General features: G+C 44.9%; 1 protein-coding gene across 9 annotated transcripts in view; it reads left to right on the forward strand.

The window, feature by feature from the left end:
• robo1 (roundabout, axon guidance receptor, homolog 1 (Drosophila)) overlaps positions 1 to 20,910 on the forward strand; it is a 687,941-nt gene that overhangs the window by 604,716 nt on the left and 62,315 nt on the right. For all 9 annotated transcript variants that reach the window (XM_059650085.1, XM_059650094.1, XM_059650090.1 and 6 more), the window contains 8 exons: positions 6,507 to 6,631; positions 7,253 to 7,424; positions 10,750 to 10,955; positions 12,265 to 12,346; positions 14,687 to 14,855; positions 17,788 to 17,954; positions 18,552 to 18,673; positions 20,116 to 20,350. In XM_059650085.1, the coding sequence (XP_059506068.1) occupies positions 6,507 to 6,631; positions 7,253 to 7,424; positions 10,750 to 10,955; positions 12,265 to 12,346; positions 14,687 to 14,855; positions 17,788 to 17,954; positions 18,552 to 18,673; positions 20,116 to 20,350 (1,278 nt within the window). The remainder of the gene's footprint in view (positions 1 to 6,506; positions 6,632 to 7,252; positions 7,425 to 10,749; positions 10,956 to 12,264; positions 12,347 to 14,686; positions 14,856 to 17,787; positions 17,955 to 18,551; positions 18,674 to 20,115; positions 20,351 to 20,910) is intronic.

Here is a 20,910-nt window from a genome sequence, read left to right on the forward strand (position 1 = left end):
CTGGGGCAAGTTCTGCAAGTTCCAGCTGTGTTTGGCACTGCCTCTCCCTCTTTCCATGCGAACCCTGCCTCACTTCCCCCACTCCCAATTCCCTTAACCTGATGCTTTCTTACACCCTCCATCCCTGAAGGGAAGATTCTCTCCTGGATCACAGATCAGGAACAGGCTGTACAATCTAATCCTTGTTCCTGTTGGATGTTGGAGGATGAGTGCGAGTAGGATACCTGATTCCAGAGGAACATCGAAACAGGAGGAGGCCATTAAGACCCCTGAGCCTGTTCTGCCTCTCAATCATGAATGACCTGTATCCTACCTCCATCCACCTTATTCTTCAAACCCTCCTGCAATAAAGACCTGTCAGGCTTAGTTTGGAAGTTTTCAATTGAGCCCCAGACTCAGCAGGTTTTTTGGGGTGGGTGTGGGGAGGGGCTTGGAGGAGAGAAAGTTCTAGACTTACCCAATCCTTTGTGTGAAGAAGTGCTTCCTAACAACTCCACTGAACTACAAACTCTAAATTTATGATCATGATTCCTTGTTCCTAACCTCATTGGGAGTGAACTCTCTTCTTGTCTCTATCCAATGCTTTATTCATCATAAACAAGATAATCAGATCACCCTTAACCCTCTTTATTCAAGGGAATAAAAATGTGTTCTTTTGATGAAGATACTCTGCACGGTCTCTGGAATAAATATATCCTCTCTTAAGTGAGGTGCCCGTAATAAAATGTGGATCTCTGGATTCAGTTTCCACTTATGTATGTTCTAAACCTGTCCAGAGATGTTACTACACACCTCTGGAGCAGTGGAGCTCGAACTCAGGCCAAGGTGTGAATTGACAGTTTAGTTAGATAAAGGAACATAGTACTGTTGTATAAGACAAGTTGGGGTACAAGCCCACATCTGAGAACTTTGCATTCTTAATTCAAATCAATGAAAGTGACCATAAAACAATTGAATGATTGTTGAAGTGAAAAGCTTCCACAACATCACTATGCCTATGAACAATGGAAAGAAATCTGCCATCCTGACCCATTTCCAGCCTAGATATGACTCAAATCTCACATCATACTCACCCGTCCTTGAAGTAAAACAGAAAATTGCTGAAGAAACTCTACAGGTCTAGCAACATTTGTAGGGAGAGAAACAGTTAATGTCTAAAGTGCAAGATGACCCTTTTTCAGAAGTGGTTGACTCTTAACTACCCTCTGAAGTGGCTCCCCTAAAGATTCTGAGTTGTATCAAAAGACCCAGGTTCAAGATGAATCTCATCCTCATCACTACAAAGGGAAGGTGTCAGATGGATAATGGAGAATGTAAGATGTGTATTGCGTGTAAAGGCTGCATGAAATGGCACAAGCTGTCTGGTTGTTGTTGATACTGTTGTGAATCATCGTGTTGTTTCATTTATTCATTTTTTACCTGTTCTCTTTTGTTCCAGTTGGGTCTGTTGGTAAGTTGAAATCTCATCTGCCATTCTCTGCACTTCATGCTGATGGGGAATCCCAGTCTCAGTGTCACACTCATCCAAACCTTCCATCCTTCATCAACCAACCACCAACCGATGCACTTACCTACTTCTGTTGTCCCTTGGTAACAGTGGGAAACAACAGGAAGTGTTATTTATTTAAAAACTGAGAAGGAAGTATGAGTAATGATGTTCAGAGCGAGAAGGTAAAAATATATTTTACGTCATTGCAAAAAAAAACACATTTCTCCACAGGTTTCGACATAGAATTGAGTAATTGAATGTTTTCAACAAGACTTTGTAGTTTTGAGTGGGCAAAAGGTTAGCAATTACTCAATTTATGTGAAAGGACCTTGAGTGGGATAGATGCCAGATCCTTAAAAGTGAAAACAAATCAAAAATCTTGCATTTATCTGGCATCTACCATGACATTTTACAGCCAATAAATGCTGTTGAAGTGTGCTAATGACATTAAGAAATGTGGTCATCAGTTGATAGCAAGTTAAGATAAGTGAGCAGATGATCTATTTTTAGTGATGATGGCTGATAGATAAATATTGGCCTGGACACAAGGGGAAAACTTTTCTGCTTTTCCTTGAAGTGTTGCCAATGGGATCTTTTGCATCCACCAGAGATGGTTTCAGATTAAAGACTGATACAGAATACAGCATATCCCTCAGTATTGCATTGGGATGCCCAAATGTGTTCTCAACAATACCCTGTACAATGAAGCATAAGCCCCCTACTTTTGCAACCAATTGACCTCACAATAAAAGGTAACTTTTACTAACTTTGCTGATTACTTCTTCTACCTACTGACTAAACATTTGTGAGTCATTCAGTAGGACACCCAGATCCCACTGCTTGTCAGGGCTCTGCAATCTCTCACCAAGTAGATAATATGCTTCATTTTTATTCCTCCTATCAAAAATTTCTGACATAATACACCATTTATCAGATGTTTTTCTCACTCACTTAACCTATCTATATCCTTTTCCACTTCCTTATGTCCTCTTCACAACTTATTTTCTTGCTGTCTTTGTGTCATCAGCAAATTTAATAACCATACTTTTGATCCATTCATCCAAGTCGTTTATATAAATTTTAAAGAGCTGAAGCCTAACCCCTGTTCTTGTGCACTGCCTTGTTATACTTTGTCAGCCAGAAAATGACCCATTTCTCCCAACTCTCTGTTTCCTGTTAGCCAGTCAGTCCTGTAACCATGCCAATATGTTAACCCCCTTTATTTACCAGAAACCTTTATTTTCCCAACTAACTTTAGATGTGGTTCCTTATCAAATGGTTCTGGAAATCTAAATACACTGCATCCACTAGTTCCCCTATATTCACAGAATTTATTGCTCAGAGAGTCATAAACACGTAGAGATGTACAGCACAGAAACAAACCTTCAGTCCAACTCATCCATGCTGACTAGATATCCTAAATTAATCTAATCCCATTTGTCAGCATTTGACCCATGTCTCTCCAAACGCTTCCAATTCATGTATCCATCCAGATGCCTTTTAAATGTTGTAATGGTACCAGCCTATGCCACATCCTCTGGCAGCTCATTCCACACACTCACCACCCTCTGTGTGAAAAAGTTGCCCCTTAGTTCCTTTTAAACTTTTCCCCTCTCGCCTTAAACCTATGCTCCTCTAGTTTTGGACTCCTCTACCCTGGGGAAAAGGCCTTAACTTTTTACCCTATCTATGCCCCTCATGATTTTATAAGCCTCCATAAGGTCACCTCTCAGCCTCTGACACTCCAGGGAAAATAGCCCCAGCCTATCAGCTTCTCCCTAAAGCTGACACTCTCCAACCCCAACAACATTCTTGTAAATCTTTTCTGAATCCTTTCAAGTTTTGCAACATCTTTCCTATAGCAGGGAGACCGGAAATGTACACACAATTCTAAATGCGGCCTGACCAATGCCATATGAAGCAGCAACATGACCTCCCAAATCCTATACTCAATGCACTGACCAATAAAGGCAAGCATACCAGGTGCCTTCTTTACTACCCTGTCTATCTCTGACTCCACCTCCAAGGATTTTGTCCGGCAACCCTTATTCAATAAACTCCAATTTATTGGTTAAACATGATTCCCCTTTCACAACATCATGTTGACTGTGCCAGATTTCCAATGCCCAGCTGTAACATTCTTTTAGAAAGTAGCTTCTAACATCTTCCCTTTGACAGACATTAAGCTAACTGCTAGAAGCAGGAATTATAAATTAATCCAGTTTAATCCCTGCGGAGATTTAAAGGTGGTAGAGTTTGTTATGGGCCCTATCATCAGTTTCACCAAATTGAATCCAGTGTTAATAAAGTGGCACCAAATACATGATTTTTTTTAAAAAAATCAATGAATCACTATTTTTTAAACGGCATTTGGAAAAAGTGCAACAAAAAGTTCGGAAATATTTTGCAGCAAGTTGATGTGGTCTGAGCCATGCTGCCTAAATGAACAGTGAAAGTGGATTCAATAGGTTTTTTGAAAGGGGGAATTTTGGATAGATGCATCAAAAGATTAAATTTGTAGCACTGTGGGGAGGGGAATAAAAAGGGAACAAATTGGATATCTCTCTCAAAGATTTAGCACAGGGACAATAGAGTGAATGGCCTCCTGTTGTACTGTCTGAACCTCGATGGGAGCAGTTGTGAAAAACCACTTTGATTGTGCCACTTGGTTATAGTGCATTCTCACTGCCACCTGCATTCTGCCAGGCTGGACGACCCATTCAATCAGCACTAAGGTGCTGTATTTTACAGACGGTGTGTTCCCTCCAGGTTAGAGAGCTGGCTGTCAGGTGTGTCAGATTTGGTGTGTCTAGTACACACTTGTGTGTTTCTGCATCAACCTGTATATGTGTGGACATACGCCAATGTGCGTTTATATGTGCGTTTGTGCATGCATGCGTGCATGGTGTGTTCACCCATGTGTTTGAGCACATGTGCGCTTGCTTGTGTGCATGTGCACTTTGGTGTATGTTCACATGTGTGCTTCGTAGGTGTAAGTGCTTATGTGTGTGTGTCCCTATTTGTACACACTTGTGGTTCTGTGTGTGCACGTGCCTACGTGTGTGTGCGCGTGAGTGAATGTGTATCTGAAGTATAGAATACAGCAGGAGGCCATTTGACTTATCAAACTTCTGCCAACTCTTTCTGGGGACTGTATACTCAGTACCACTCTGCTTTTTCCACATATCCCTGCAGTTTTGATTTTCTCCTCTAGGATTTTATCTAATTCCATTTTGAAGACTGGTATTGAATCTGGGTCCAGCATTTTCCAGGTCTTTGAACATTCATTTGAAAAGCTTTTGCTCACTTTCAACCTGCATCCTTTGGTTATTGAACCTTTGCCCATCAGGAACAGCTTCTCCTGGTTGACCCTCGCTGAATCCTACATGTTTTTAAATGACTTGATCAAATTTCATCTTCTCCTTGTACCTTTATTGAGAAGAACCTCAGTTCTCCCATTCCCAGTCTATCCACACAGCTGAATGCCCTCAGACTAGAGCTATTCTTACGAATTGTTTCTGCCCGCTTCCCAAATTCATCAGGCTCATTCTGTAACGCAGTGATCATAGAATGAATAGCCAGAAGCAGGCCATTCAGGCCAACTAACCTGTCCTGCTATTCAGTGAGATCGTGGCTGATCTGATAACCCTGAACCCGACTTCCCTGCTTTTTCTTCATAACCCTTGATTCCCTTCCTGATTAAAAATCTGCCTATCTCAGCCTTGAGTATAGTCAATTAGCCAGCCTTGAGAGCCCTCTGCAGTAAAGAATCCCACAGACTTGCTAACCTCTGAAAAGAAATCCTTCCTCACTTCTGTGTTAAACATGCCATCCCTCATTCTGAGATTATTCCCTCTGGTCTGAAACTCCACTGAGTACAGACCTAATCTACTCAATATCTCCTCATAAGACTGTTCCTCTATACCCAGGATCAGTCTGGTGAACCTTCTCCTGAACTGTCTCCAAAGTCAGTATGTCTTTCCTGAACTAAGGGGCCCAAAACTATTCATAGTATGGTCTGACTAGTGGCTTGTATGGTTTTAGCAAAACCTCCCTACTTTTATACAGTGGTTCCTTTGAAATAAAGGCCAACATTCCATTTGCCTTTGCTATTACACATTGAACTTCAATGCTAGCTTTTTGAGATTCATGCACAAGGACTCCCATTGCTCTGTCCTGTGGCACTCTGCTGTCTTTCTCCATTTAAATCATATTGCGAGAGCTTGACCCAACTCTCCAGCTGAGGCAGAACTAGTGATGGTGATGCAATTAAATATTTTCTGTTCCTGGCCCGAATTAATAACCTGCAATGCCCACACTGTCAGGGGGTGCTGCTCTGTGGAGAGCTCCCTGAATCACTGTGTCTTTATATCTTGCCTGGATTGAGTTTTTTTAATGACTAAGGTTGGGGTTAGTGAGGGGAAGAGTGATGCTGGGGGCATTGTTGGTGAATTAACTCATTTTTAAAAATGAAACTGGATATTTTAAACATTTGAGCTTGGAACTAATGGAAAGTAAATTGAAGGTGAGATAGAATAGACTTAGCTGGAAGGTGCAGCATGTTGTCACATGCAGACAACCTTTCTTAACCATTGCAGTCTTTCAGATCTAAACAACTGGCCCAATAACTGGGGACAGTGATTGTTTAACTCAGCAACTTGTTCTAGTCTGGAATTTGTGATGAACTCCGATTTAATTGTGACCTTTAAAAGGGAATTAAATAAATATTAGAGGATGACCTTGTTCCAAGACAGTGGGGTGGAGGAGGGGAACTGGGATTAATTGGATAGCTCTTTCCAAGAGCTGGTACCATTACAATTGGCCAAACAGCCTGCTTCTGTGCAGTTGTGCCAAAGAAATGGCCCAGATACTGATAGAGTGAATGGCCTCCTGTGCTGTAATGTTCTGTGATTCTATATTGTAACTCGTGATGGTTCTTGCGGTAATTCTCCCTCATCTCTCTCTCTCTCTCTAACTCTATCCCTCCACTCCCACCCCCACTTTCCCCCATCACCAGCTCCTCCACAGTTTGTGGTGAAGCCGCGGGACCAGATGGTGGCTGTGGGGAGGACAGTCACGTTCACCTGCGAAGCAACAGGGAGCCCTCAGCCGGCCATCTTCTGGCAGAGAGAGGGAAGCCAGGTGAGGGCACTGCACTGGACTGTGGGGGCGGGGGGGGGGGCGCAGTTGGCATTGCACTGGACCACAACTTGGCAACTTGGGTGGGTGGCAGAGTGGTGTGCGGAGAGGTCAGGCAGAATGGGAGGAGGGGTAAGGACAGAGAGGGGTACACATTGACCCCTTTTCCTGCAGGAGCTGGTTGGTGAGACAGATCTACCTGATTTTCAGTGAGGCTTGGAGAACGCTCCCATCACTGGGGAGTCTCCTTGTGCTTAAAATCTGCAGTGAATAAATCTTCCCCAGCAACTGAGGGAAATGTGTACACCCGTGTAACTCGTGTGAATATGCATGCATGTGTATCTCATGTATGACTGCTTACAAGTGTTGTGTCGTGTGTGAATGCACATGCATGTACCTCATGCAAACAGGTATGTGATTCAGTGCCTGAATTTTTTTTTCATGGTTATTAGTTTGTGCTTTTACTTCAACAAGGAACTACCAGGGAGAATGTTGCCTTTGTCAGAACCAGATCATTGGGAAGAGTGTGGGAAATTCCAATCAGGATTGCATGTGTTAAACATGCTCTGTCTTGACGCCGACCCCGACCACAGTGTAACTTTCCTCCTTTCTTTCTCCTTTCAGAATCTGCTGTTTTCCTACCAGCCTCCGGAACCTTCCAGCAGATTTTCAGTGTCTCAGGTTGGGGACCTGACCATCACCAACGTTCAGAGGTCTGATGTTGGTTACTATAGCTGCCAGGCGCTCAATGTGGCTGGGAGTGTCATCATCAAAGTCTTCCTGGAGGTGACTGATGGTAAGCTGCCAGTGATTTGTCCATGGGGAGGCAATTCAGTTCTTGAGTCTCTCACTGAACACTGCTGACGACACATCCCTTGGCTCACAGAATGGGCAGTGACCATGCCAAAATGGTACTAAGGCTCTTGCATCTGTAGCAGCTTTCAATCAGATCACAGGAGCTCACTACCTTGAGCCCACCTCCTTCACATCTCGCAATACCATGAAATTGTTGGAACTGGAATGGTTTTCTGATCGCGTGAGAGGCAGGAAAGTAGGGTGGAGGCTCATGGCATAAACACTAGCATAGCACATTTTTTTGCGATTAGTTTGTGCCATTAACCGGGGCAGATGATGGTCTAGTAGTATTATCATGAGTGATCCAGAATACCAAGCTAATATTCTGGGCTATGGGTTCAAATCCTGTCGGGAAGATTGTGAAATCTGAATTCAATAAAAATCTGGGACAATCTGTCACCATTATCAGGAAAAACCCACCTGGTTCACTAGTGTCCTTCAGGGAAGGAAATCTGCCATCCCTGCGTGGTCTGGCCTACATGTGACTCCAGACCAACAACAACGTGGTTGACTCTTAACAGCCCCCTGGGCATTTCGGGATGGGGCAATAAATGCCAATCCAGCCAGCGATGCTCACATGCCGTAAATGAATGAAAAACAGTTCTGTGTAGTAGCCAGCTGTTTGTGCCTGCTCTCAGTCCCCTTCTGACCTGCCTGTTCACCCTCACTGAGGCAGAGGCTGGGTAGATCACAGTTCACCTATCAGCTCAGCATGTAACTCTGACAGAGAGGATAGTCCATTTGAATCCCTCACCAGGGACCTGGGTCAACCTACAGCAGTGGTTCAAGAAGGCAGCTCACCACCACCTTTTCAAGGAGAAACTAGGAATGGGCAATAATTGCTGGCCCGGCCAGTGAAATCCACATCCAATGATTAAAAAAAGAAAACCCTGTGGTGAAGGAGTGCTGTACTGTCGGAAACACTGTCCTTCTGCACAGAAGGTAAACCGAGGACGTTGACGGTTCTGTCTGGTGAGCTGTAAACACTGCAACACCATTTCTAAGGGTCCAGACCCTAAACATCAGCTGTCCTCCTCCTCTAATGCTGCTTGGACTGCTGTGTTCCTCCAGCTCCACACCTTGTCATCTCAACATTGTTGAAAAGGAGGGTTATCCTAGACCAACATTTTCCCTCAATCAATGTTGCTAGGAAATGTGATCGAGATAATCTGCTTGTTATGTTTATACAAGGATATAATCTCACAATAAAAGGTGGCACATTTAAGACAGATGAGGAGGAATTTCTCCTCTCAGACGGTTGTGAGAGTTTGTGGAATTCTTTGCTGCAGAGACCTGTTAAGGCTGTTATCATTAAATATAAGCTATGCTGAGATAGACAAGTTTGTAATTAGCAAGGGAATCAAGGATTATGGGAACAAGGCTGGAAAGTGGAGATGAGGATTATCAGGTCCTCAGGGACAGGGCATCCATCAGTACTGAAGCCCCAGCTCCTGTTTCTTTCCTGCTCTATCACCAGCCTGGGTGAAAAGGTGGGCTCAGAACTTCTGTAACCTGGCCGAATACAATGTGGGAGGTGGGATGAGGGCCTTTAATGCTACTCAATTGCCATTAAGAACCTTAAAAAGCCTGAAGGTAGACTGACCAGCTGGTGCCTGTCTTACCCAATTGATTGAGGAGGAAATTTGGGGGGTTGATGAGAGGGCAATGGGAAAACCACACATTCTGGTTTCAGTGCACATCTCACATGGGATTGGGAGTGGTGATCCCTTTGTGCCAGGTTTAGTAAGGCCTCTAGAGGTTTCTTTTTCTTTATTCATTCAAGGGATGGGGACATCACTGGCCAGGCAGCATTTATTGCCCATCCCTCATTGCCCAGAGGGCAGTTCAGAGTCAACCACATTGATGTGGGTCTGGAGTCACATGTAGGCCAGACGGTAAGGATGGCAGTTTCCTTCCCAAAAGGACATTAGTGAACCAGATGGATTCTTCCGATAATCAACAATGGACTCATGGTCATCATTAGACTCTTAATTCCAGATATTTTACTGGATTCAAATTTCACAATCTGCTGTGGTGGGATTCGAGCCCCAGTCTCCAGAATGCTATCTGGGTTGCTGGATTAACAGCCCAGTGCTGATACCACTAGGTGATCGCCTCCCAAAAGCAGAGAGAGGTCCCTGAAGGGAGCTCAGAGTAAGAGGTGAAGAGCATCTCAAACAGGAACTGCTGTAGTCTGTCCTTCCAATTGGGGAATAATGAGGTAGAAACTTAAAATTCAGGAAAGAAAGCAGGGAACAGGCAAGGTATAGAATAACACAGTGGCCATCATTATGTTTCTCTAGTTTTGGAACAAAGTGCAAATTGCTGTTGATGAGTTGATTTATCCTGCAACATCCTTTCTCCTTTAGGAATTCAGTGCACACAGCTGTGGCAAAAGCCTCACTGAATCTGTCTGCTCCATGTGGGACTTGTTGTTCCTTTAGGCTCTCTTCCTTTTCAGACTCTTAATACCTGCAGGACTCACAGTATATGCAGTAGGCCTCAATGTACCCATTTAGGAATCACAGTTTTGATATAGGCCTCACTGTGCCTAAAGGCCATGTTTCTCCGTAGAATCACAGAATCCCTACCGCATGGAAGCAGGACATTTAGGCCATCAAGTCCACACCATCCCTCAGAAGAGCATCCCACAAGACCCATCCCCTACCACACAACCCTGTACCTCCAATGGATAATTCCACCTAACTGGCATGTCTTTGGACTGTGGGAGGAAACCGGAGCACCCAGAGAAAGCCCACGCAGAGACAGGGAGAACATGCCAGCTCCACACAGACTGTGACTCAAAGGTGGAATCGAACCCAGGTCCATGGCGCTGTGAGACAACACTGTCAACCACTGAGCCACCATACCTCCAGTATAGGCTTCACTGTTCCAATAGTCTATGTTCCTGTGGTCTTTTCAACTCATATAGGCTTCAATGTTGTAAGAGAGCTGCTGGTTCCAATAAAAGGCATTAATGCTGCTATCAGGGACTGTCCTGTTTGGTTTCTCTTTATTACTTCCAGGTGCTGTGCAGCTGTGGGCTGTTAGCATGTGAGCTCACAGTGTGGGGACATTCTTCACCACATGTTGATATTTTCTCCTACAGGGATGCACCAGTTACAATTAGTCCCATAATTAGAGGTCTGTCTGGGCGACAGACATTTGCAATGGCTCTTTGGAAGTTCTATGAAATTTAAAAAATAAATTGCTTCCACTTGTGCAAACGTTAACTGTTTCTCTTTTATGTTTTGTTTCTGCCACAGTCATTTCAGACAGACCTCCTCCCGTCATTCGCCAGGGCCCTATCAATCAGACGGTTGCTGTGGACAGCACTGCAGCCCTTGGGTGCCTGGCCAGTGGAACACCCCCACCCACCATCCTCTGGAGAAAAGATGGGATCTTAGTGTCCACACATGACTCACGCATCAGGCAGCAAGAGACGGGAGCCCTGCAGATCCGTTATGCCAAGGTAAGGGGGTGTGAACTTTCATCACTCACAATCTCACCACATACATAGATTATAGATTCCCTACAGAGTGGAAACAGGCCCTTCGGCCCAACAAGTCCACACTGCCCTTTGGAGCATCCCACCCAGACCCATCGCCCTATAACCCACACACCCCTGAACACTATGGGCAATTTAGCATGGCCAATCCACCTGGCCTGCACATCTTTGGACTGTGGGAGGAAACTGGAGCACACGGAGGAAGCCCACATAGACACGGGGAGAATGTGCAAACTCCACACTGACAGTCGCCCGAGGTTGGAATCAAGCCCCGGTCCCTGGTGCTGTGAGGCTGCAGTGCTAACCTCTGAGCCACCGTGTTGCAATGCTCTCTGGCTGAATATTTTTCTCAGGAAGAAACTCTCACTCCAGTGGGCACAATTTACCATCTACATGCCCTGGGTGATATACGGTGGTGGCAGTGTTGATTAAGTTCACAACTCCTTGAAAGTGCAGTCACAGGTAGACAGCATAGTGAAGAAGGTGTTTGGTATGCTTGCCTTTATTGTTAAGTGCATTGAGTATAGAAGTTGGGAGGTCATGTTGGGCTGTACAGGCATAGGGAGAGACTGGTGCAGTTGGGTCAAAGGCCTGACAACATATTTTTATGATGTGGATGAGACAAGTGAACACACTGTTGTCAGTTTTACAGATAACACAAAAATAGGTGGGAAGGCAAGTGTAGACGATAACACGAAGAGTCTGCAGTGGGATATAGATAAATAGAGTAATCTTTATTGAAACTAAATTTCACCTTCTACCGTGGGCTTTGAACCTATGTCACCAAAATACTAAACTGCAGTTCTTGATTACCAGCCCAGTGACATTACCAAAGCACCAACACCTCCCTTTCCTAGTGACAGCCCTACCTAAACATTGAAATAGTTGCATTTCGTTGGAGATCACAATGGTAGTCAACATCAGAAAAGACACTGCCGTTATCTCCTCCCCCTGGTTCTTCTGCCAAATTTCAGGTATCTATCAGTTCTGAGGAAGGGTCACCGGACCCGAAACGTTAACTCTGTTTTTCCCTTCACAGATGCTGCCAGACCTGCCGAGCTTTTCCAGCGACTCTGTTTTTGTTCAGGTGTCCATCTGCTGTGATTCCCAACCCTGATGCTGATGGAAATGAGATCAGCTCACCAGCACAGTATAGATACTTCAAAAGGGGTTTCCCTGCTTCATGACGCGGGGCTCACAAACTGCGCGGAGGTTTTAGCTGCTGACGTTGACTCTGCAAAGTGGTTTATTTGAGTGTCCTTCTCTCCCTTAGCTGGGTGACTCTGGTGTCTATACATGTATAGCCTCAACACCAAGTGGTGAAGCAACATGGAGTGCACGCATTGATGTTCAAGGTAGGAATCTCTTATTGTTTTAGACGCACATCGTTTGCTCAAGATAAAGGTCAAAGAGTATTAGGCAAACACCATCCCATCAAACACTGCCAGGACAGAGACAGCGTGGAGTTAGAGTAAAGCTTACTTTACACTCTCCGCATTAAACACTGCCAGGACAGAGACAGCTTGGGGTCAGCTACAGAGTAAAGATCCCTCTACTCTTTTAAACCAGAAGTAGATAGAAGGTAAAGTCCTGTCAACTCTTTTAAACTGAAAGTAAAGATTCTCCGACACTGTCTCTATCAAATACTCCCAGGTCAGTGACAACACGTGGTTAGATGCAGGGTAAAGGTCTCTCTACACTATTGCAACATTGGAAAAGATATCCCTACTGATTTAGTGTGGAATTATCACAATTCCTATAATTGGGTACAGTGTGATTTTAGTGAAGTTTGCAATCACTAATCACTGCTGATTGGCAAATGAAAACAGTAGAACCCTGAAGACCATTCTCATATGCCCCTTACGTATAGAGCTGATTGACCATAGAAGTGAAAGATCTACCTATCAGATTACTTCAAAAGCACAGGAAAAGTCTCCTTATCTCCCGCAGTCTGTGCCAGAATTTTGAGTTTGAGTTTGATTTATTGTTTCCACAAATTTGTGCCGCATATGATTCTCCCCGAGCCACCAGTTCATTGAACCCCATCAACTGATCGCTTTTTTGTTTCTTCCTCATATACTTCCCCGACATCCCCTTAAATTTATTGCTTTCATTTGCCTTGACCACTCCCTGAGGGAGTGAGTTTCACATTCTTACCACTCTCTAGCTTCCCAGTCAGAATTGCCAGTCATTGCCTTATATTGATGACCTTGGATTTTTCTCTTGCAAAGAAATTGGATCATCTTCTCTTCATCTCTCCTCAGAAATGCTATCAGGATGTGAAAGACCGATATCAGATCACCTTCCTTTGTGCTTTAAACTCACACAGAACGTAGAACCGTACAGCATAGTAACAGGCCCTTTCCTAAGCTTGATCCATGGGAATCCTAATATAATACAGGCTAACACTTCCAGTGCAGTACTGAGGGAATGCAGCAGTGTCCCTCAACTGACATCACTTCATATGATCATAATATCACTGTTTGTGGTACCTTGCTGTGTGAAAATTGGTTGCCGTCTTTCCTGAATCTGACAAGATTCTCAATTCGGAAGTAGGGTCACTGGACTCGAAATGTTAACTCAGTTTCTTCCTTCATAAATGCTGCCAGACCTGCAGAATTTCTCCAGCAATTTCTGTTTGTTTCTGATATTCCAGCCTCCACAGTTCTTTTGGTATTTTTCTTCCGGTCTAGACTCTTGTTCCGAAACTGGATGATTTCTTGCATAAGTCTTAAGGGTGGCCAGACAGATTGAGAGAACCGGTGGGTCAGTGTGAACTTGTTGGGCTGAAGGGCCTGTTTCCACACTGCATGTTTTCTGAAAAATAAACTCTCCTGATCTTTGTGGTGTCTGCAACCTTACTCACCCGTTCATCTACATTTTCATCTGACTCATTTGTGTAAATCACAAACAGCAGAGACTGTGGTCCGAATCCTTGCGGAACACTACTAGCCATGGACCTCCAGCCTGAAAAACAACCTTCCACCACTACCCTCTGCCTTCTGTGGGCAAGCCAAGTCTGAATCCAAGTGGCCAAGTCACTGTGGATCCCATGTAACTTAATCTTCTGAATGAGCCTTGTCAAAAGCCTTACTAAAATCCATGTAAACAACACCCACTGTTCTACCCTCATCGATCACCCTCTTCACCTCCTCAAAATAATCAATCAAGTTAGTAAGAAGTGACCTGACCCACAGAAAGCCAGGCTGACTGTCCCTAATTAGGCCATGCTTTTCCAAAAGTTGGTAAAGTCCTATCCCTAAGAAACAATATCAGCATAATAAAATTTACAATACCAGGGGCTTTATATGAGGAAACATGGAGTGGAAAGACAAGAATTAATAGCCTCTCTAAGATTCTGGTTTTGCCCTGAGTGGGGTATTGTGTTTAACTCTGCGTGCCCCATTGTAAGAAGCACATGAAGGTGTAAGGAAGAGGGCAGAAAAGATTCTCAAGAATGGTTCCAGTTAAATGGACAGATTAAAGAAAATTTTTTTCACACTGAAGTAGAGGATGCGATCATATTTCTTGTGGAACCCAGTGTCCAATTTTGCATGCCCATTCACCTGTCACCTAGTTCGGATTTGTTTATTTCCTGTGTGTGCTCTGTATTTGAATGAAATTTGCTGCCATTCTTGACTAATTTGGGAACCTTTATCTCCTCCTTTGGCACCCTGTGGGTGTTGGGACCCCAGAGTTTGGGACTCCAGTTTTACCTCCTCGGTTACCAGATCCCAACCTCATTCCTGGAACTCCATCCAAGCCAGAAGTAAGGAATGTCAGCAAAAATGGGGTGATGCTGATTTGGAAACCAAACATGAATTCTGGAGCCACCCCAACCTCCTACATCATTGAGGCCTTCAGGTTAGTCTCACTTCTACACTCTCTTTGTCTCTGTCTCTGTGGAAATGGGTGGATTCCTGTTGGGAATAGTTCAACCAGCAATAGCCCCCTTCAAGGCCAAGACCCCCTCCAGTCAGATTCCTCGACCCATTCACCTATTCTCCACACCCCCCTCCAACCCCACCACACCCGGCACCTTCCCCTGCAACCGCAGGAAGTGCTACACTTGCCCCCACACCTCCTCCCTCACCCCCATCCCAGGTCCCAAGATGATTTTCCACATCAAGCAGATGTTCACCTGCACATCTGCCAGTGTGGTATACTGTATCCACTGTACCCATTGTGGCTTCCTCTACACAGGGGAAACCAAGTGGAGGCTTGGGGGCCGCTTTGCAGAACACCTCCACTCGGTTCGCAATAAACAACTGCACCTCCCAGTCGCGAACCATTTCAGCTCCCCCTCCCATTCCTTAGACGACATGTCTAACATGGGCCTCCTACAGTGCCATAATGATGCCACCCGAAGGTTTCAGCAACAGCAACTCATATTCCGCTTGGGAACGCTGCAGCCCAATGGTATCAATGTGGACTTCACAAGCTTCAAAATCTCCCCTTGCCCCACTGCATCCCAAAACCAGCTCAGCTCGTCCCCGCCTCCCTAACCTGTTCTTCTTCTCACCCATCCCTTCCTCCCACCTCAAGCCACACCTCCATTTCCTACCTACTCACCTCATCACACCTCCTTGATCTGTCCGTCCTCCCTGGACTGACCTATCCCCTCCCTACCTCCCCACCTATACTCTCCTCTCTACCTATCTTCTTTTCTCTCCATCTTCGGTCCGCCTCCCCCTCTCTCCCTATTTATTCCAGAACCCTCACCCCATCCCCCTCTCTGATGAAGGGTCTAGGCCCGAAACGTCAGCTTTTGTGCTCCTGAGATGCTGCTTGGCCTGCTGTGTTCATCCAGCTTTACACTTTGTTATCACCTAATCTCCATCCCTGGATTTGTGTTGAGAGGTTGCATGGGGCTTGGATCTCACCTAGAGTCCATTATCAAGGATTACCGACATTCCAAGATTGTCCTGGAACTGGCTGGAATTACAGATTTCTCTGTCGCATGATCTTATGAATAACACAAAAGGAGAAAGACTCTTGGGGCACGTTGTCTTCCCTGCCTTGCTCTACAAAGAGTTCAAAGGATCTTACTCCTCAATACTCACTCCTCTGTGACCTTAAATCAAGACAAATAGGCTCCACATTAAGGTTCACCTCACTTTTCCACCCTGTATGGAGATTCTAATCTCTCATGATTATCACTGTGCCTTTCTGACAAGCTTTCATTTATTTCTTCTTTTATATCTCCACCCTATCTCATGGTTACTTTTGAGGACCTTGGACAGTCATTTCTTGCTTCTATCATTTCTCATCTCCACTCAAACTGTTCCCACACCCACATTTCCTGAACATTAAGACATCCTGCTGTATTGTACTTTATTAAATAGAGCAACACCTCCACCTTTACTTAGTTTCCTGTCATCCCAAAAGCCCTTTAACTGTCAAGATTCAAGTCCCAATCCATGTCAACTTTCAAGACAGAGATACACACATTGTGCAGCCCCACTGCTTCATTAGCAGGGACTGGCTGCAGAATGAGCCAGGAAATGTTGTGGACTATGTTGAAATGCAGAAAATAGGAGCAGGAGTAGGCCATTCGGCCCTTTGAACCTAATGCGCCATTCAACATGATTGCGGCTGATCATGCAGCACAGTTCCCTGTTATCATTTTCTCCCCAAACCCTTTGACCCCTTTATCCCTAAGAACTATATCTAACTCCTGCTTGAAAATGTTCAATGTTTTGGCCTGAACTGTTTTGCATGGTGGAGAATTCCATTCACTCACCACTGTCTGGGTGAAGCTCTTTCTCCTCGTTGCAGACCTAAATGGCCCAACCTGTAACCTTGGACTATGACATCCCAAGTCATTGGGTACATCCATCCTGCATTTACATTGTCCAGTGCTATTAGAAATTAATAGGTTTCTGTGAGATTCCCCCCTCATTCTGTTAAATTCCAGCAAATATAGCCCTAACTGATCCGATCTGTTTTCATGTATCAGTCCTGCCATCCCAGGAATCAGTTTGGTAAACCTTTGTTGCATTCCCTTCCTCACCAGATAAGGAGACCAAAACTGCGCACGGCACTCCAGATGTGCTCTCACCAAGACCCTATATAATTGCAGCAAGACATCCCTGCCCCTGTATTCGAATCCTCTCACGATAAAGGCCAACATCCCATTTGCCTTCTTTATCGCCTGCTGCCCTTCCAGGCTCACTTTCAGTGACTGGTGTACAAGGAAAAGTCTCATTGTTCCTCCCCCTTTCCCAATCCGTCTCCATTCAGATAATAATGTGCCTTTGTGTTTTTGCTACCAAAAGGGATACTGTCACATTTATCTACACCATACTGTGTCTGCCATGCAACTGCCCACTCACTCAGCCTGTCCAAATTACACTGAAGCATCTCTACATCCCACTCACAGCTCACCCTCCCACCAACTTTCTGATTTCTGAAAACTTGGGGATATTGCATTTTGTTCCCTCATCCATATCATTAATGCATATTTTGAATAACTTGGGTTCACGCACCGATCCCCACAGAACTGTACTCGTCACTGCTTGCTACTCAGAAAGTAACCTGTTTATTCCGACTGTTTGTTTCCTGTCTGCCAAGCAGTTCTCCATCCATGTCAGTTCAGTACCTCCAGTTGTATGTGCTTGAATTTTACATGCTAATCTCTCATGGGACTTTATCGAAAGCGTATAGTTGTCTTTATTTGAAGAGGTGTTAGAAGGGCAGTGTGATTTTCAGTGCAGTGGGGGGTTTCTCATGTTTCGCTGTTGATTTTATTTCTGAGTGATGTTCCACCTATCAATTCTTGTAATGTTATTTCCAGTCATGCAGCTGGTAGCAGCTGGCAAACAGTCGCTGACCGGGTGAAAACCGATACATACGCCATCAAAAACCTGAGATCTAACGCTGTCTACCTCTTCCTCATCCGAGCTGTCAATGCTTATGGCCTCAGTGACCCGAGTCCAATATCAGACCCAGTAAAAACCCAAGGTAAGACTCATGCGATTGTAAAACAACATGCCAAAAGGCCCGATAACGGGATAGTTTTACTGATCCAAAAATGTTGATGGGATCAGTGTAGAGGGAATTTCATTGTATATCTAACCCTGTGCTGTCCCCATCCTGGAGCGTTTGATGGGGTCAATGTAGAAGGAGATTTACTCTGTATCTAACTCCATGCAGTCCCTGTCCTGGGAGTGTTTGATGAGGACATTACAGAGGGAGATTTACTCTGTATCTAACCCCATGCTTTCCCTGTCCTGGGAGTGTTTGATGGGGACATTACAGAGGGAAATTTACTCTGTATCTAACCCCATGCTTTCCCTGTCCTGGGAATGTTTGATGTGTTCAGTGCAGAGGGAGATTTACTCTGTATCTAACCCCATGCTCTCCCTGTTCTGTGAGTGTTTGAGGGGGACAATGTGGAAGGAAATATACTCTCTATCTAACCCCATGTGGTCCCTGCCCTGGGAGTGTTTAAATCTGACACTGTGTATTACAATAATTTGGAATATTGGTCCTCCAGGTTAATATTTATGATGAATTTTATTAGCTGTTAAGTGGAAACTAATCATTTAATTCTTGCAGATGTCCCACCCACTGGTCAAGGTGTTGACCACAGACAGGTGCAGCGAGAGCTTGGTGAAGTCATTGTCCATCTCCACAATCCCATCATCCTCTCTTCGTCTTCAATCCAGATCCAGTGGACTGTGAGTATCGACCGAAACAATCTACATGGCTGACTTCCTCTGACACGGACCAAACATTTAACTGACATTGACTCGTGTGTGACTGGAGAAGCAAAGTGAGCCCCATTCTCTCACTGTGGCCTGGTTAGCAGATCCCAACCTGTTTGATACCTCGGGTTATAAAATCACAGAATCCATACAGTGTGGAAGCAGGCCGTTTGGCCCATTGAGTCCGAACAGCATCCCACCCAGAGCCACCCTCTACACTGTCCCTGTAACCTTTTGTTTCCCATGGCTGAACTACCCTATCCTGCACATCTTTGAACTGTGGGAGGAAACCAGAACACTCAGAGGAGATGCACAAAACGTACAAATTCCACATAGACAGTCACCCGAGGGTTGAAGCAAGGACAGGTCCCTGGCACTGTGAGGCAGCAGTGCTAACCGCTGTCCTCAGGGTTTGTGACTGGTGCAAGGGAAGGAAGTAAAAAAATTCATCCAGGGGTTCAGAGAGGGTTTGTTACACGCCTACCATTTACACCCACTCTGCACATGACTCTGACATTGTGTGACTGATCTAACAGTTCGGCTAACAATGGCGGCCATAATACCCATAATTCCCATCAATATAGAAACCTCTCTGCCAACTGACTGGGACTGCTGAATGTGGGGTCTCTCCTCATCTGACAAGACACTGGCCCTGATTTTGATGGATTAATGTGGTGAGCAGACACTGATTCTGATGTTCCCACTCTTATTTTCTGTCACTTCCCTTCTTCCTGGGTATTGGATAAGGTTTATGAGCATGAGCCCACACACAAGATTCACAGAGTGATTGGCTCCATTGTTGGATGGCTGGCATCTCCTTACAACCTCTTCCCCCAGCTCTTGGTTGACTTGTGGTTCATATTTCTCAGAGAATTGGGTAAACACTGTCTCAATTCTAACAGCCTTGAAAGGTAAGTTCCATAGGTCTTACCCCTGCCAACTCATATTCCTCCACCTAATCACATGGTCCTTTATAAACCTCATGTTAACTTATGGTCTTTCCATGTCCTACTCGCCCAGTATTTTATGGACAAAAAGACACAAGTTAAAAGTACGGAAGATCACACCCCTCCAGTGATATCCCATTCCACAATCTAATAACCCACCCACCTAGCCCAATATCTGCCTCCATTATCCAACTCCCCCAGTCTGATAACCTATTCACTGAGCCTGATACCCACTCCCCCAGCCCAATATCTCACTTCGATATCCCACTCCTACTTTTTCCAGTATTTCACGCCTCTGCCTGATACTCCACTCCCAGTTTGACATCCCACTCTCCTAATCCGATATCCCAATCCCCCAGCCTGATGTCTCGTCCATCCAGAAACACACTGTGCATCTTTGTGTAGATGGAGATTCTTCACATTTGTCCCTCCTTGAGTATTCTCCATATGTCTTACCTCTGTCCCCAGGTGGATCAGCAATCCCAGTACATAGAGGGATACAGGATACTGTACAGGCCTTCAGTGATGGACAAGTGGCCTGAATCTGATTGGTCAATCTTTGAGGTGAGGTCAGCAACTGACCGTAGCGCCGTGCTCCCCAAGCTGAGGAAAGGTATGGGCTATGACATCAAAGTGAGGCCATTCTTCAATGAATTCCAGGGTGCAGACAGTGATGTGAAATATGCCAAGACCATGGAGGAAGGTAAAATATAACAAACAGTAAAGTTTTATACTTTGTGACCGTGCCTAGTTATTTCATCTAACAATTTTGTTCCTTTTGGTCAAATCCCATTTCAGCTCCACATCTCTTTAGCTCAGGGAAGACATATCCCTCAGGGAAAGCAAATGTACAATCCAGATCCCATACTGAATAAATAAATAGAGAGCAAAACCCCCTCATCCAACATTTAATGTCGGAAATGGCTGATTCCTGGAATTATACAGGGCAATAAGGGGTTAAACTAGGTGCGAATGCTGCGTAACAAGGACTTGTATTCTGTTCAGTAGAAGAGACTTAGGGTATAAGATGGTTTCAGGTTCTGATCTAGAATGTGGAAAGGGGCTATTTGGCCCATTGAATGCACTGATCCTCCAAAGAGAACCCCATCCAGATCCAGCCTCCAACAATCCATCTAACCTACACATCTTTGGATAGTCGGAAGAAACCCGCACAGGTTCTGGGAAGAATGTGCAAACTCCGCATAGACAGTCAGCCGAGGCTGGAACTAAACCTGGGTCCCTGCTGTGTGAGGCAGCAGTGCT

The sequence above is a fragment of the Stegostoma tigrinum genome, chromosome 12, assembly GCF_030684315.1.
Source record: "Stegostoma tigrinum isolate sSteTig4 chromosome 12, sSteTig4.hap1, whole genome shotgun sequence".
Lineage (NCBI taxonomy): Eukaryota > Metazoa > Chordata > Chondrichthyes > Orectolobiformes > Stegostomatidae > Stegostoma > Stegostoma tigrinum.